Genomic DNA, 19,067 nt, shown 5'->3' with positions numbered 1-19,067 from the left:
TCCAACTAACTTTACATTTTCTCCTAACTGGAAGGCAAGCTGAGATTTATTGTATTTAAGATTCCAAAAACTAACAATGATACAATTTCAGTAACAATACTTTTTTACTACTGTTATTTCCTCCTTTAGTGTGTAAAAATGAAATTTTGTATTTGCTATAAAAATAAAGGGTCAATATGTTGAAAAATAACTTACCAAGTCGCCTTCGAATAATGTCTGAGGCAAAATGCCCCTGATTGATCATTTCCATTCCTGTATTATCCAACGAAACAATGGCGTTGCTATGTGCTGCCACTTCAGCTTCAAAGGCTTGATGTTTCTGAATCTTTGCCTGACAAAAATAGAACAAAATTGTGGGTTCTGGTGTAGTATAGATGCAGTAATAATAAATTCAACATTGCTTACAATAAATTAAACAATACCTGTAAATTTGTTGGGTCTTTGTAACTTTCATCTGATGCTGCTTGGAGTTTTTCATTGATCCAAGATTCGAGTTCATCGGCATCCCGTTTGAAGTACTGAAAAATATTGGCAATTAATGATAACAGATGCTCTCACAAAACATTGCTTTTAGGACATTGTAGATATAATTAGTTACCTGAAAACGACGGGAATCTTCGAGCTTTTCTCGTTTGGATCTCGCTTCTTGTTTGAAGTCGCTGTATCGGTGTAACACCTGTTCACGGCGTTCCTGAATATCTTCAGCTGTTTCCAATATTTTGACTTCTTTAGGTGTTATCTGATCCATTTTTTCGGTTCGGCTTCTGAAAAGCACAAACAAAAAAGATAATGTTACCCAAGGCAGTGCATGAAAATTGCACACTACCAAATTCAACAGACAATATACAATTATTCTGAATATAACCTTACTCAGTGTGTGTTACAGAGACAGGGGGAACAGCAAAAAGCAGGTATCAACTGATGATGGCAGTAAAAACACACGTGCAATGGAATTACATGTTTAAGATACAGTTATAGGAAAGATTCTGATATTATCCTACTACTGATGTAGTGCAGTACACAGAGGAAAATGAGACAGTCCAGATTGGTTTCTAAAATTAACCCCCACCCCCACGCTCTCCTCCAGCTAATGCATTACCACACTACCACTGATCATTAGCAGAATTCATCTAGCAGCAACATCAAAAATTAGTCAAACAATAATTTTAGCACAATAATTTGTGTTTTATTAGAAATCAATGAGTAAGTAGTAGTATTTGGCATGAAACAGCAAAAATTAATCACATTCCAGTCTTTATTAATTGGCTAAATGTTGTATTTATTTAACTGTAGGTTCATTTATTGCCAAGAGAAAAAAAATCTGGAAGAAGCTCCTAGCTAAACCATGCTCAATTCAGTTGAAATTCGTAAAGGATGTACCTAAGGGATCGTCAAAATCCCAAGCTGGTTGGGGGGTCATGCCCATAATGAGCCCGTTCTCAACTGGGGAGACCCAGAGACCCTGTTGGTAGGTTTGCCAAGCACGAAGACAAGCAGTAGAAAGTCTCGCCATGTATACGGGTGGGTATTATCTTGCTGAAATGTAAGCCTGTGATGGCTTGCTATGAAGGGCAACAAAATAGGGCGCAGAATGTCGTCTACGTACCGCTGTGCTATATGGGTGCCGCGGATGACAACCAATGGGGGTCCAGCTATGAAATGAAACGGCACCCTACACCATCACTGTTGGGTTGTTTGGTGGGTGACAGTCAATTTGGTATCCCATCGCGAGTACAGGGAATCTCCTGACACGTTTTTGGCCTGCTGTCTCACTAAATAGGGTAGAACTGTCTTCAGTGACGATTCCCACCTGGAACTGAACCCCGATGGCCAGCGCCACAGATGATACAGTTCTGACTAGGAGCATCGGTGCCACGTCACGTGATGAGGCGGCCCACGAGCTACTGGAAGCATTATGTGAATCGGGGCCACAGGTCATCGAAGGTCACCTTGCCTGGTCTAAGTAACAACAAGACGAAAGTACAGTTTGCAAAAATATGTTTCCCATTACTGAGGGGATGTTTATGAGAACCTTGCTGGTCGCATACCACCGGTGCTACCTGGCAAATGAAACAAACCAGCTAATAGCCATACAATTGCATTTAACCAGTCGGTTTTGTATCTTTGATAGGCGAAAATAACAAGCAGCTTTGTGTTTCTAGCTGTGGCCATCTTCTGCCACCTCAAAACATGAGCTTTGATAATAAGACTGCTTCAAGGCCTATAACTGTGCACTGTTACTTTGGTGACTCACAATTAAGCAGTCTCCTGCAAATTGGGCACAATACGGGCACTTGTCTACGAAAAGACTTCTCTATGTCCGGCAGCAGGTTTAATTTATTGGGTTGGTAGTGATACACTGTCTCGTAGGAGGGTTTGTCCGTGAGAAGTTGTACTGTCAGAAGACATGTTTGAATGTGTGTGCATAACCATGAGCCTGCGAATTTGCCGTTAGTCATCAGTTGGGCCTGAGCTGTTATTTGTACTAGTGCATTTTCGTGATGAGTGCTGAACTCATTATTGATCATGAAGTATTAATTCAGTTGGTGGAAAATGACCAGTCTGTTGGGATAAAATAACTTACGTGCATAGTAAAATCATACTATCAATGACTCTTCAACTGAACACGGAAACTCAGAATTATGTCAATTTTAAAGTGAACTGCTGCAAATGTAGACATATCTGACGAAAATACTGCAGATTTTCTATATGAAGTCATGAAACTTATTATTCCCACTGGGTCTAACGGTTCAAGGACTTCTGAATTTCTAAAGAAATCCTGAACTGTTTTTTGTCATTTTCGTATAAAAAAATCGTTTTCATTTATGGTGGCTATCTTAAAAGAAAACAGAATTGCAAGTTATTTCAAATACATTCCAGTTATGTTACTGGAAAATCATTTTTAAACAGCAAACTGATGTATACCAGCAAGTAAATTTACTTTCTGTACGCATCTCAGTGTCACTGCTAGCATTTTATGAGGGGAGTATGCTACTCCACATATTTGTTTTCATATTACACCTGAAAACACAATTTTAAACAGCTTCTCAAATGTTTCTTTTGACATTAAAAAGAATTAACATGCTTTGTGACATCTTGTCAGGCTTTCATACAGAGTACGGATAGCACCAAATTTAAATTGGTCTGCAACCAACAACTACTACACAGATGCTATCTTTTAGTAAAACTAATCCAGTGCACTGAGACTGCTAATACTCATTATATCACAGCTGCGCAGACAACTTGAATGGAACATTTTCCGCGCACTTGCACTTGGAGAGACCGCCCGTTTTCCCACCGCCTGCAGAGATGGTGCTCAGATGAAGTAAAACACTTTTTTTGTTATGAACTTTGGGGGGGGGGGTCTTTCCCCCTGCCATTACCATGTTTTTGTGATCAATGAATCTCTATCACTATGATCAGACAATGCAGATATTAGTTTCCACTTCATATCACTGAAAGTAACCCAACAGCACTACACGGGAGTAAGAGAAGCCCACGCCAACAGCAACAATGTACAATAAAGAGATTAGGCTACCCAAAGAAGGGGAGTGCTATCAATGCAATAGTTGAGTACTTTCTTCAGTAACACATAGTAGTTTGCAAAGTGAAAAGCCAGTGACAGTTCATAAATTCAACACTATAGAGGCTTTACAGTTTTATTCACCAGGAAGTTTATTAGTTGTGACAAATTAAGGTTTGTGCTAAAATATGAATGTCACAACACAATCATTACACTAGTTTCTGAAAGAATTCTGTGATATTTCAAGTAACTGAACTTCATCTCACTGTTTTAATCCCCATTTCCGGATATTTCAATCAGCTGGTACGAAGTCATATTGCAGCCACGATCCTTTAAGAAATCATACCCGCCCCCCTTCTTTCCCTTCGCAACAATGGTGTTGTTCCTACACATCCCATGGGAAACTTTCATTTGTAATATTAAAAGGTATTACGGGAAAAAATCGCAAGGTCAAAAAATAATGTAGAGTGACAAAATTTCGAGAATATATTTGTCTAGTTAACATATTTAAGTGATAAAAACTGGAAGATCACAGGTTAATGGAAGTGTGAGAAATGCCATTCCAAATGTTAAATTCTGGAACATTAATAACCGGTGTAACCGCCAGAATGTTGGATGCATGCAAATGTGTATTCATAATGTTGCACAGAAAAATGTCAGTCTGTGGGATGTGTTCCATGCCTGTTGCACTTTGTCGGTCGATACAGGGATGGCTAATGCTGGCTGTTGATGACGCTAAAGTTGTATGATCAGGGTGTATACGTGGACAAGGAAAAAAAAATTCCCGGATTTCCCGGTAAAAATACACTTGCTCCCGGGAGAAAATGTACATTTTCCCTGTTAACTGACAGTATATTTTCTCTCGGTACTGTATAACATATAATTCCTTTGAATGATTATGGTTTTATACACAGGCGTAGAATTTCCCGGCGCTTTAGAAAACTAAACACAGAAAAAATTGCGTTTTGGAAAGATCTTTGATTTGCAGCAATATGTACGCTGCATATTTTCGTATTACCAAAGTATAAATTCGTATTCCACCAAACACCGCATGTTACTTTCCGAGGGGAAGCCACTCATAGCTCATGTCACGTGATCTTACCAGCCGATCACAGCGGGTTTCAGAGCTTAGGACACGTGATGCAGTCAACCAATAGCAACATCACTGTTAAGTAGGGCGAACACACAAATAGAAAAAGTTAACGGTTTAAATTAATATACATTGTGTAGCTACACGAAACGCAATGCTTTCACATACAATGTTGATCTTTTATGAGCGTATTACAATTTACGATATATCACACAAAGGTGCCAGTAAATTTTTGAATAACGACATAAATGTCTGATCTTCTGAGCTCGAAATTCATCTAAATGGTTCGTCATCAAAGAGTTGATCTTTAAATGAGAGTCAAACGCTCTGTGATTTAAGAAATTCATCGTACATTATCGCATATAGTTCCGGTGTAACTGTCAGAATGGTACTTTGATGGTAACGCTTTTCAAACCACCATTCGGAATATTTTTCCGCGACCTGTTAGAAATAGGTTCATTTCAGCAGTTGCCAAAGAGCGCCAGATGACAGGTTTCACCGCGCTTGCGCAGCTACGATGTCGTTGGGAGCCCGTATGTTCGTACGTGTAAAACATTAAAAGATCTTACATTATGTCATAAAAGAAACAAGGCATCAGAGGATACTCCAAGAGGATCGGAATTTTGTGATCCATACTAAAATGTGCACATTTAGAGTGCACATTCGTATGTCCAGATTCCCAGTGAAGTAGGCCACGACCTGATATTATGCTTTTCAATGTGGTTTTCGGGATGTAAATTTTCTTGGAGTACCAGTATTGTGTTATCTCATGTTTGGTTCTTTACTATGGCATAATGCCAAACGTGCTAGAAGTTGAAAACGAGCACTTTAAATGCAGCGAACAGTGTGTGTGGAATTAAACACTTCGTTTCAAATATAGTGTCTACCTCGGCGGAAAAGATTAATAAAAGAAAATTACCTTGGCAAACCGACAAAAATAACTTCAGTGTTCTGCAAGGCAATTAATGCTTGACTGTCGGAAAGGTGGAAATAAAATAAAACCTGCAACTAATTACACATTTTAGCCTTCCGTAATTATGTAATGTATTTTAATTCACTTCCCGGCCACAGAAATCTGTTTTGTTTTCATTTGACGTGAGAGCAGTAAACGAAGAGGAAACAGCAAAATCGCTAAATGTAAACACGAGTCACGTGGAGACTACCTACTTCCCCACTGTAACTCATTGTCAGCTTGCTCTGCTTATCAGACGCGGATCTCTAATATTTCCGAACCGGGGCAATACCCCGCCATTCCCTAGAGCGTTGGAGATAGGACGTCAAAAATTTAAAAAATCGAATTTTCAAAAATATGTTCATTTTGTAGCGAACATCTTCCTGAAGAGTCTGATGCATAAAACATATGTGTTCGAGGAAAAGTAAGCCATGTTATTTGGCAGTAAGTGTGCCAAAGTGCAGTGCCTCGTCTCCTCACACAGCATTCTTCTATCGCACGTCACTGTACTTCGCTCTGTGGAATTGAAACGTGTATATTTTGTAATGGATGCCATCAAACCATATTCAGGACAGTGGAAATTGAAATGTCCTATGGTGCCTCTCCTGCTTACAGTCGGCCAGTTTGACATTCTGTCCCTCTTTTTTTAAGAGCTCTCTTCAGAAAATTTGCACTCTTTGTTCCCTATCAGCTAACAACTTGCTGCTTTGTGTGACATAAAATTAAATATAGGATACATAAACCCAGTAAAGACATGAGACAAGCAAGACAATACACATTTCTTCAATCCTTAGCTCCTAGAATTTTTTTCTCTCTAATCTTGGAACAGCATTACATGGCGTGCTTTCCTTTCTGCGAAAGAATCTATTACCTCATCAAAGTTCGTCAAACGTTTTGCTACATGAAAAGTCGAAATGTCGTTGTCTAATACTGAAAAAGCTGTTAATACAAATAGGACCCAAGACTGGTGTGGTTTCCCGATCTGATTACGTCTATTTTGTCACTGTCTGCTAGATAAAACAAAATACTTTTTTAATACTGCGACAATTGTAATACACACAAAATAAACGAGACTTTTGGCACAAAAGGTATTTTTTTGTAACGACGGAATGTAATTCAGAAAGTACCAATATCAAATGCCTATTAGGCCTACTACAAGCAAAAAGCTTTACGTTAGGAAATAGTTGCACGCTTCATTCATACGCTCCAGTTTCTCAAGCATGAGATCGAAAAGGAGCAGTACGAAATTTTTATACAAACTTGGAATCGTCATATTGTTCCATAATTTGTGTGATGTCCCCGTTTCTTCTCCTTCCCCGTTCTAACAAACAGTCTTGTTCTCACTAATTCTGTAACTATTCCTAACTCTACCAGAATCACCGGTTTAGTTATTCCGCGATTATTCTCCGGCCAGGCGTTGTTACATGTTCGTACAACGCATTTTCCGCGCTTCTTCCAGAATAGAACTTAAAGCGGCTGCTAGCCGGGGACTGTACAACTGGCCCTTACTAGTATAGCGATCTGTCCAAAAATTTTCTGTCAAAATTTAATTTTCTTGGATACACCGAGAAGGTAATACGAAATCTTTCTTACCTGTTATTCGTTTATTTCCACTCCTGTAGTCTGAATCTATGGATTTCGCTAATAATTATAACAACGCTCATCATTCGAAAACCCAATCAACCACACATTCAGACAGCGGTTGGCATTCATCCGTTCGGCCTTACTCCGCTCAGCTCGTATAGCCCTTTTTGTCTGTACGAAAGTTTGTTTCTACATGCGACGAGGATTTCCCTGACAGAGACATCATGTACACTAAGGACGCATTCACAAATCAACTTACGATTCATTCAGAAATCAACTTAGAAAGTGCTAAAAATGTTCAAAAACCGACAGGTATGCGTTTCCAAGTCATATGAATAATCGATGGACTAACGTGCGCTGGATGCTAGTCTCTTTGTGAAACAAGGTTTTTTCCCCCTCAAAAATATGCTGAACATTGTCTTCCCTCTCGGTAGTTCCACCTGGCCGTCTGGAGCCTGTTGTTCTTGCGACCATACCTTCCCAGACCACTGCTGCCAGCAATCATTTACAGTGGCTGCTTTCTTGCGACCGTACATTCTCTAGCACCACTCTTATCCGACTGGCATGAAATCTGAAACGACATCAGATTTCAGACGTAGAAACACATCTACCAACTTTGGTTTACGTCGCGCAGCTCCTCCTTGCTATTATGATTGTTTTTTCCACCACTGTATTTGCAATTGGTCCTAGACATTCCTAACACCCTCTGCTGAAATGGCGACTTCTGTAACACCACAGTTTCTGTGAGGCAGTTTCTTAGATCATAGATGATATCAATGGTCTACGTGGGCATATTTATTTTGCGGCGATTTCTTCAGTTCTTTTCCTGATTTTTGCCACAATTTATGTCTCTTCTGATGACCCTTCAGATTCGCACTGTATTGTTTGATCTGCTAAAACACACCAGCAGACATACAGCTCTCTACATTTTTCAAAAACAAACTACATAACACAAACTTCGAAATCATTACTTTACCGTGTGTGCTAGTGCAGTATGTACAGCAGAAAGTACTCAAGACCAGTGTTACTTGCCCATTCCATTCATATGTAAGAACAACTGCAAACGTTCACTTATTGTTCAGTTTCATTGGAAAATATGCCCGAGACTAAACAATACATGAGAATCATTTTAAACATCAATACAGTTCCTGATTTTCTCAAAACGAATATATCGGCTATAGTGAAAATTGCAACTGTGTTTCTGCAGATACTCCAATTACCCAAATTTTATCCGTATGTATTTCTAGATCGTGTTTCAAATACACGTGCTCTAATCTTTAGAAGCAACTTTCCATGTGACGCACAACACAAGGTGTACCACTGCAGCTTACAATCCTGTAGCGCTCCTCTGCTAAGGCCGGTATTACACTATCAAATTTCTTTGTCAAATATCTTTGTCCAAAATCTTTGTCACAGATATTTGATGGTGTAATAGGAACTTTGTCAAATGTCGTCCAATATTTGATCAAATCTAGGGTCTCGCTGTAGACTTGATCAAAGAAATCGCTTGTCTTTTGTTCACTACAATGTGACATGTTACCACATGGAGAGCTAGCATCTCTTCAGCGTTCTGTCGTCTGTAATGTTTTTATAAACATTACCGGTAAATACAATTGGTGTGTGCCGACAACTACAAAATTAATAGACATGTATGAAGCTGATGAGGCGCTTTACAACGTGAGGCACCCTGAATACAAAAATAAAATAAGAAGATTGGAGACGAGACCTGACCTAACCTAACATAGCCCTCTCCTGTAGCAAGGAATCTGAGTGTTACAGTAAGCCTGTCTTCTGAAGATGTAGTGGTTCTTAAGTGAATATTGTGCTTTGTGATATGAGGATACACTTCACTGAGCACATACAGGAATGTATGCTCATCCATTCTTAAGTAATTGATGCACCACTTCACGTCTTCCACTGTAAGCTCACGTAAGAAGTTTTGTTGAATGCTTTTATCGTGTCGTAAAACCCACGGCTTCACCCAGATTAGATTAGTTTTTCGAACCATAGATCCGTGCTGAGGAGATCTTCGTGGATGTTGAACATGCCAATTTGTTTAAGCTGAAATAACAATACTAATAGTATGAATAAATACATCATTTGTTTCTATTAAAAATTTCGTCAATGGAGTAGGAGTTGGCCACTAGTAAGTCTTTCAGGCTCTTTTTAAACTGATCTTTATTTGTAACTAAATTTTATGTTTGCTGGCAAATTATTGAAGATGAGTGTTCCTGAGTAGTGGACCTCTTTCTGAACTAAAGTAAGTGCTTTTAAGTCCTTGTGTAGATCATTTTTGTTCCTGGTATTGTATGTATGAACTGAGTTGTTTGTTGGAAAAAGAGATATATTATTTACGACAAATTTCATTAAGGAGTAAATATACTGAGAGGCAGTAGTTCTTTGAATTGGTTTCTACAGGACGTCCGTGAATTTACCCCACAAATAATAAGTATTACACGCTTTTGGACTCTGAAAACTTTTGTTTGACTTGAAGATTTACCCCAAAATATTATACCATATGACACTTTGGAATGAAAGTATGCAAGCTTTTTCATTTTTATGTTGCCTATGCCTGCTAACACTCGAATTACAAACAGATTTGTTAAGGAGTTTCTGCAGTTCTGGGATGTGCTCCTCCCAACTGAATTTATTATCAAGTTGTAATCCCAGGATTTTTAAGACTGTCAACCTCGTATGTATGGTTCCATTTTTCCCCCACTTCTTTTCCGCATGTGCACACAATGCAATTGGAGTACGTACAACTGCTGCAGTTAATAACATGTTGTTATCAGCCATCTTGAACTTTGCCGAAAAATTTGATGACAGTGTAATACCCCTTCTAGCGCTACGTCAAAGATCTTTGTCAAATATATTTGACGGAATATTTGATCACATCTTTGATCAAATCTTTGACAAAGAAATTTGATAGTGTAATACCAGCCTAACCAAATCAACCCACTATGTATCACCCAGTTCTTGTTTGAGACATTTCCAGTTTCTTCAGTCAGTTTAAGCTTGACCTGATATGGGTCCTAGACAGCCGTAGTGTTCTCAACAACTATCTTTTAAGTTAACTCCTCCATAGTCACCTGCATGCAGAACCAGTTTCATTAATCACAATCTGGCATTTGCCTTTCCCTCTATCTGTCACAACTACAATCTATTTTACATTACTGCAAAAGTCACACCACACCATATACCTCACAAATAACAGGCAGCATTAGCAGTTTATTTAATAATTTGAAAGCTCAACTCAGGAATCTACTATTGCCAATAGCATATTGAAGGATGGAGGCCACCGTCAGAATACAATTATCAGTTTTCAATCCATAATAACTCATGATAATTTTCAAACTTTCTACATTTGTCACTGCCATTGTCCTCATCCTGAAACAATTCAGCCCAGCCACATTTGCGTTTAGTACCATTGCAAATCTTGGGGAGAGAAAAATTGGTAAGTTGACACACTTGTACACTTTCAGTTGATAATGTCATACGGAATAATGTTCTGAGGAACTCATCATTAAAATCAAATCTTCATTGTTCAAAATCATACTGTAAGACTAATATGTGGCGTTCATCCACGATCATCTTCTACACATCTTTTTAGATGTCTAAGGAGTTGGGAATTCTGACTAGTGTTTCACAGTATGTGTATTTCTTCACGAAGTTTATTGTAAATAATCCACTGCAGTTCAAAAGGAACAATGGTATACATAATTATGATACTAGATGGAAAATGACATTCATTATTCCACACTAATGTTGTTTTTACCATAAAAAGGGGTGCACAATGATGTAACTATAATTTCTGATAACTTACTCAGTGATATAAAATGTCTAACAAGTATAGCAAACTTTGAAAACAAATTCAAGAAATTTCTCCTTGACAACTCCTACTCTGCAGAAAAATTTCTATTATTGTAATGTGTAAAAGGTGGTGGATAGGAATTACAAACAACTTAGATTTAATTTAAAAATAAATAAATTTTCAGCATATAGCCATATTTACAAATTAACTTGGAATGTGAATGTAAAATGACTCAGTCCAAATTATTATGATTTATTGTGCAAATGATTGCTGGAACATAGTACTAACTCCAGAAGTCAAAACTACAGTTTCCTTATATGCGCAAAGCAGCATTCCCAAATTTTCCAGAGGCATGTTGAACTTGCACATGCGCGGGAGAGTAGGTCAAGCAGGATGCAGCAGACGAGTGGGAGGGGGATTTATTGGACCATGCAGCTGTGAACGACTGCTATACAACCTACCCTGACATTTTACCCCTACACAGACGTCTTACAGAGTCACGAGCACAGCACTACAAGGGCGACAGGTTAAATTTGTAGTTACCGGTGGGTTACTAGGTTTTTTTTCCCCCTCCTTATTAGTACTACAGATCACGGACGAAATTTGTTGAGTTGCCACATTACAAATTGGTAACTATTTACAGTTCACCTAGAATTGGAACCAATACATATTAAAGTTTCTTTACTGCACGAGAAATAATAATCAGCTATAAAACATTATATTTGCACAAATTAAGTTGAGCATCGGTGTGGCAGCTGATGGGAGGGATTGTAAATGAAAAATGCCTTTACGGGGGCTCCCATCAGCCACCGTGCCGAGCGACAACTTGGTATGCATGTATGGCTGTAGCAAGGTTCCTGTCGAAAATTTAAAATTTTTTATTAGGAAAGACTAATTCTATATAATGGCCTCTAACACAAAGCTGCAGATTTTTATTTTTTCGCTTTTCTCAGAGAGAGACTGCAGTCACAGATGGGACTTCACACTACATTTGAACATCTGTGGAAGTGATGGAAAACAGTATGACCATTTAGTTTGCAAACATCTGGTCCAGAATAGCTCCCCGTAAGGGAGCATTTTCTGTTTAGCAATGGGCTCTAAATGTATTTGTAATTACAGAACACACTGTAAGTTTATGGATTTCGGCCATTATAGCACTCGCTACAGAACCACAGAATGTCTCTTGCTTTCTATAAGCATTGAAATAAGTTTATTCTCTGGATTATTTTGTATTACACTGATATCAAGAGTAGTTGTGGCTTTTAATTATGTTCTCTTTAATATTACAATAGTATTTCAATTCTTACAATCATCTAAATCCACAGAAATGTGCTTTCCAGAAAAAAAACTGATCATTTTGAGAATCTCTGAGTGTTGGTGATGCAACAGTACTCAACATTTCATGCTTCAAAAGTTGTACTATTCATGCTTTCAACATAGAAGTCCAGGGGTGGAAATCAAATCTAAGACTAAAATTACTGACTTACTGACCATTTTAATTCCAAAAACTGACTACTGATTTGGACTTAAAAAACAGGCTACATATGGACTCAAATTTCCCACAAAGAAAGAAGGGCCAAAAGCTTTTTTAATTTTTTTTTATTTTATTATAATCTGGCATTCATCCCATTCCCAAACTCTTATTTATTGTTTTAATTGTAATAAACACATAAAACTATAACAAAATTACATAATAATAATAAACAGGTAAACCACTGCACTTTATTATAATATGCTCATGCTCCCAACCAGCACAAATACTTCTAGAAAAAGCTTTAAAGTGCATCTGTACAGTAGCACGTTCAGAGTAATACAAAAAAAAATGTTTTACATCTCAATTTTTAAATGTAATGTGGAAAATCATCTAGCTTTTTTTGCAAAATTAGATCATTTAGTCTCACTTTGTTTTTGCTTATTTGGAGAAAAAAGTTATAACACCGATTTTTCACTGAACTGCTTCCTGTGCCTTTAATTTTTTTTCACTTCTTGTTCCCTAACTTTTGTATCACACACTAACATTGCTTGGGCAACACAAATTCCCACTAACTCCTCTTTATTTACGGCTTCTTTTAAGCATTTGTTTCCATGATCCAGTAATGCGTTTCTTCCTCTTTCATTTCTTTAATGTCAGTTGATTGTGTTCAATATTTGCTTTTTGTTTTCCAAACTTACTCTTCATACTTGCACCAATTTTTCTGTTTCCTGTTCCTTTTGTTTCTTCAGTTTCTCCTTAGCCACTCTTCTCTCACCTTCACAGTACCACTTCTATGTATCATGAGCTGTGCAAGCCAAAACAAGATACTGAGTGATGATTACAAAGTGAGCCTTCCCCTCAACCATATTCACTGCAGCATCTTTTACAGTCAAATGATCATCCTGTGTTGTGACTCGCCGATCTTTCAAAGTGCCGCCGCGAAGTTACGCGCGTCATCTACATGCGGCGCTGTCTGCCAGCCATGCAGCAGCCGCGCCACCTAAGAGGCCAGCCTAGCAGCGGCCGCTAAACTTGGACTCAGTGCTGATTTGACTGTTACGGTGTACACTCGTCTTACCTTGATTACGCGCTCTGTGGTTTACATGTATTGCGTCGTCCTACAAATATATTTATTCAACTTAACGTTATAACAATTGGCGACGAGGTAGTGGATTTTTCGTCGTTGACCCACCGGTTTTCATGGCTACTTTAGAGCAACTATTGCAAGGCCTCCTTGAACAGCAAACGCTTCTCACTTCTGCGATTCGTGATTTCGTCGCGGCATCAAATGCGGGGCGTCTCTCGTCGTTCTCTATACATCCTTTTCCTCCTCACGACGAGACGGCGGAAGAATGGTCTGATTACGAAAAACGTCTTCGACAGCACTTCTAGGCATTTCATGTCGCGGACGAACAAACATGTAAGTCTTTGTTCCCTTCATGGATTTCACCTCAAAATGTATCGGTTGTCGTCGATTGGCTCCTTTGAAAGATCCTGCGTCTTGGTCCTTTGCTGAAATGTGCTCACTTCTGTCAATCTATTTTCAAAAGCAAACGCATGTGGTAGGCTCTCGTGTTGCCTTTTATCGTTGTCAAAAACAACCGAATCAATCCTATCGCGCTTGGGCTGCTGAACTTCACGGCCTCAGTAGAGAGTGTCAATTTGTTACTGAAGTTCACAAAGAATCCTACACCGCTTACATGGTACGGGATGCTATTATCCGACCGGCACCCGACAAAGAAGTTAGACAACGTGCCCTTCAGTTGGCAAATCCGACTCTAGATGAAGTCGTATGCATCGCTCAGTCTTTCTCGCGCCGCTGGGGCGCAAATAGAGGCGTGGGGTGACGTCTAGGAAGTAAAACCTCTGTGCGCTGTTGACTAAGCGTGCGGCGTCCCCCCCGCCGGCCGACGTGGCCGCAGTACGCTCTCAAGCGCAGCCTCGGCCTAATCGTAAACAAACCTCTAAGAAACTGCAGCAAAACCCACGGCAACTTCCTTCATGTCCGCGGTGTTTTACGCAACATTCACGAGAAGATTGTCCACAACGTTGGGCCGTGTGTTACAAATGCAAAAAGAAGCGTCATGTGTCATCCGTTTGCAAATCTGACCGCATACCTGACGTTCATGAACGTGACGCTGATTCTGCTTCTATGTTGTCTGTCAATGGCACTTCTTCCCTTTCAGGGAAGTTATTCCTCACTGTCCAAATCCTTGGTCGGGATGTTCGCATGCAGGTGGATACTAGTTCTGCAGCCACTATCATTCTCAGACGTATCTTCGGTTGGGTTCTCCAGTCCTGTCACCTGTTACTAGACAATTACGGACTTACAATTAACAGAAGATTTCTCTTGGGACAATTTAATGCTGAGGTATCTTACAAATCGGTCGTTCGCACTGTTCCCATATTTGTGGTCCATCATAGTAACGCGGAGAATCTTTTAGGTTTCGATGCCTTTCGCGTTTTTAGGTTCTCAATAGATGACACTGTCAATATTGTCTCTGATGCTATTCCTTATGCTCAATTGGATTCATTGTCGACGACATTTTCGTCCCTTTTTTCTGCTGGGTTAGGCCGTGCAAACGACTTTGAAGCTCATATCACGCTCAAACCCACTGCTCGGCCTAAGTTTTTTCGGGCTCGGCCCATTCCTGTGGCCCTTCGTGATCGGGTAAAACGGGAGCTGGATCGTCTCACTGCTTCGGGGGTCTTCCTTCCTGTCACTTCCAGTGAGTGGTCCTCTCCTGTCGTTGTCTTTGCTAAGCCAAATGGTGATACTCGTCTCTGCGGCGATTTCAAGACCACTGCAAATGCTCAATGCCTTATCGACACCTACCCTATGCCCCGGCCAGAAGAATTGTTCACTAAACTTGCTGGAGGCCAGTATTTTTCTTAACTTGACCTGTCAGAAGCTTATCAACTTGCTCTCGACGCTGCTTCCCGGCAGTTTCTGGTCCTTAACACGCCTTTCGGCCTCTATCAATACCAACGATTGCCATTCGGGGTTGCCAGCGCCCCTGCTCTTTCAGCGATTCTTGGAACAATTATTGCTCCCTGTCCCTGGGTGTATCAATTACATGGACGACACTTGTCACTGGCTCCACCACTGACGAACATCTTCAAAATCTCTGCACACTTTTCATGTCTTACAGACTGCCGGTCTTAAGTGTGATCTTCAGAAATCAAAATTTTTTTCAGGCATCTATCACGTACTTGGGGTTTCAATTCTCTTGGGATGGTATTCGTCCGCTTCAGCCAACTGTCGCTGCGATCGATGCCCTTCCTCGCCCTACATCTGTTAAGGAACTGCAGGCCTTCTTGGGGAAAATAGCATACTATCACGGGTTTTCACTGTCTGTGGCTTCGGTGGCTCAGCCGTTGCATCGCCTGTTGGATAAAAACGTGCCCTTTCACTGGTCCGCGTCATGCAATGCGGCTTTCCAGAAATTGAAGACTATGCTGAAACAGGCCCCGTGCCTGGCTACTTATCGACCTGGCCAACATCTTGTTCTTGCCACGGACGCCTCTCAATACGGGGTTGGTGCAGTCCTTGCGCACCGTTTTTCTGACTGCTCTGAACAACCCATTGCTTATGCCTCCAAAACGCTCACGGATGTCCAACGAAAATATTCTCAAATTGTAAAAGCTCTGGCCATTATTTATGCTCTTCATAAGTTTGGTGTTTTTCTTTATGGATCCAAATTTCATCTTCTTACGGACCACAAACCACTTGTTGCCTTGTTTCATCCATCAACGTCGCTTCCCGACAAGGCTGCACACCGCCTCCAGCGATGGGCTCTTTGTCTCGTTTCATTTATGAGATTCATTTCCGGCAGACGGCTCAACTTGCGAATGCTAATGCACTGTCTCGCCTTCCCATGTGTCCTGATCTGGCATTCGATAGGGACGAACACTATCTTTTGTGTTTCCACCTGGATGTTGCCGAGCAGCAGGTTGTGGATGGATTCCCCATCACCGGGGACCGGCTGGCGGCTGCTACGGGTTCTGATCCTACCTTCTCCCGGGTTTTACGCTGTATTCAGAAGGGTTGGCCAGATCGCCCGTCCGCTAAGACTTCTGATCCGTTGCGTAACTACTACGCTTTGCGCTACCGCTTCACGGCTAGGGATGGTGTTATCCTCCTTTCCACCGACAATGCTTCGCCGCGTGTTGTGGTACCTGCGTCCTTGGCGTGCGTCGGTCTTGCGCCTCCTTCACCAAGGGCACTGGGGTGTGTCTCGCACAAAATCTCTGGCGCGCCGTCATGTGTACTGGCCCGGCATCGACTCTGAAATCGCTCACATGGTCGCTGCCTGCGGCCCTTGTGCGTTACAGGCCGCCGCCCCGAAGTCATCTTTGTCACCGTGGCCTTCGCCTGAGAAGCCCTGGGAGTGTATTCATGCTGACTTCGCGGGATCTTTTTTAGGTACTTATTGGCTACTCGTAATTGACGCCTGCTCTAACTTTCCTTTCACTGTCCGTTGCACGTCGCCTACCACCGCGGCAACCACAAATGCTCTAGCTCGCATTTTCTCTTAGGAAGGCCTTCCCTCTCCTCTTGTTACTGATAATGGTCTGCAATTTGCCTCTTCCGGATTTGCGAATTTTTGTGCCCGTCACGGCGTCATGCATGTCACGGCCCTTCCGTTCCATCCAGTCAAACGGTGAGGCTGAACGACTGGTCCGCACATTTAATGCTCAGATGAGGAAACTCCTGACTTCTTCTGCTGCTGATGCGCTTCTCCAATTTCTGGCTTCTTACCGTTTCACCTCCATGGACGACCACAGCCCAGCTGAGCTCTTACATGGCCGACAGCCCCGCACGCTACTTCATCTTCTCCGACCTTCCACCTAACGGCCGCGGGTGCCTTCGCTTGGCCGGTTAACCGCCGGCGACCTTGTATGGGTACGGGGATATGGCAGGCGACCAAAATGGAGTCTTGGCCGCATCTTCCGACACCGTGGCCGACGCCTGTATGAAATCCAGAAGGACACGAGTGTTGCAGTGTCATTCGGACCAGCTTCGGCCTCGTGTGCCGGCAACGCCTGTTCCGAATGCCGCTACACCACCTTCGGTTCTACCTGACGCTCGGGATCTTGGCATCTCTCATTACTTACAACGCAGCCCTCTCACCATCATCTCGGTGCCAGTACAAGAACGGACGCCACCAGGAGACGTGTCCATGCAAAAACCGGATGACCATCATCTGTCGGAGCAACTCTACTCGTCTCCTCCTACGGACGCAGACACATCGCCCATGTCTCCTGTCATAACAACCGGACTTGCCGCAACGGGCAGATTGGTGCACGGGGCCCCAGCAGATTCGACCCCTACGTCTCCTGTAATCTCGACCCGTTATCATCGAGGCCACTTCCGTCCGTACGGGAAGCCGCCGCCTCAAGACTTTATGGCCAGTCAAACAACACCTATGGACGTTAGCAATTTACAGGCCACCTCCATCAAGACCAGTTCAAAAAATTCAAAGGAGGGAAAAGTGTTGACTCGCCGATCTTTCAAAGTGCCGCCGCGCAACACGCGCGTCCTCTACATGCGGCGCTGTCAGCGATGCAGCAGCCGCGCCACCTAAGCAGCCAGCCAGCGGCCGCTGGACTTAGACTCAGTGTTGATTTGACTGTCACAGTGTACACTCGTCTTACCTTGTTTACGTGCTCTGTGGCTTAGATGTATTGTCATCCTACAAATATATTTCTTCAACTTGTTGTAACATGTTCTCTCACATATTTGCAGTGTCTTCATTCAGGATGTTCCCCAACAATGAGAATCTCCTTTCTACATGTGCACTGCCATATAAACATGTAAGTGCAGCCTTCATAATTTTCATATCAATAGGTTATTTTTCTCCAGAGGTCTAAGTCTTCTCAAGACTGACTATTGTAAAAATCCACTGGGCTCTTGTCACTACCCGATTTTTTGTTCTAGTGTCAATAGTTTCTATTAATCTATTAGTGCACGTTCACTGTACTCAATATGAAGAATTGCAGCTAATTTTGCTATGTTTTTGTATGATCCTTTGTCTTGTCCTGAGAGGGAGTGAGGACAACAGCTAGATAAGTGACAGAAGACCTCACTTTGATGATGAAACAAAAAGGTTAACTGATGGTGGGCCATCTGCTGTAACCCCAACCTCAGCTGAAAAGGAAGCTTTGAGTGCTGCAGAGTATGGAACTCAGTAGGACTACTCGTGAAACAGTGTATAAGTGTTGAACTACTGGTGTGAATACATTGCTTGGAAGTACCCCAGGCATACTTCCATAGTTACAAGTTCCATCTACGATGAACTAACTCTAAGTCTGACGTGAATCCTACTTTGGCCAAGGCTAGCGAAATAAACTAAATCCTGCTCAGATGATGAGTGTCATGGAGACCAAATTATCTGCTCACTGCTTGTGTTGTTCTCCCCCAATCGTGAAGGCAAGTCCTATTTTTCCAGCTAGAAGGTTCGATGAAGCTGCCCTGGGTGTGGTTGGTCATGTGGTTAATGTGCAATGCCATTCATATTTGGCCATTCTGGAATTTTCCTTATAAACGCCATACACTACAGCACGAGTGGCTAGTCACGTAAGCTGCTGTTTCACATCACGAGCACTATCGATATCAAATACTGGTTCACC

At 41.5% G+C, this 19,067-nt stretch overlaps 1 protein-coding gene across 4 annotated transcripts in view; it reads right to left on the bottom strand.

Annotated features, from left to right (window-relative positions):
* The window catches only part of LOC126185093 (spectrin alpha chain), a 141,858-nt gene that overhangs the window by 88,793 nt on the left and 33,998 nt on the right, over nt 1–19,067 (bottom strand). For all 4 annotated transcript variants that reach the window (XM_049927895.1, XM_049927896.1, XM_049927897.1 and 1 more), the window contains exons 2-4: nt 599–764; nt 423–518; nt 196–331 (exon numbers count right to left, since the gene is read on the bottom strand). In XM_049927895.1, the coding sequence (XP_049783852.1) occupies nt 196–331; nt 423–518; nt 599–748 (382 nt within the window). In that variant the 5' untranslated portion in view covers nt 749–764. The remainder of the gene's footprint in view (nt 1–195; nt 332–422; nt 519–598; nt 765–19,067) is intronic.

This window comes from Schistocerca cancellata, chromosome 4 (genome assembly GCF_023864275.1).
Source record: "Schistocerca cancellata isolate TAMUIC-IGC-003103 chromosome 4, iqSchCanc2.1, whole genome shotgun sequence".
NCBI lineage: Eukaryota > Metazoa > Arthropoda > Insecta > Orthoptera > Acrididae > Schistocerca > Schistocerca cancellata.
Note: the sequence above shows the minus strand (reverse complement) of the source record. Positions and strands in the feature narration are given on the sequence as shown.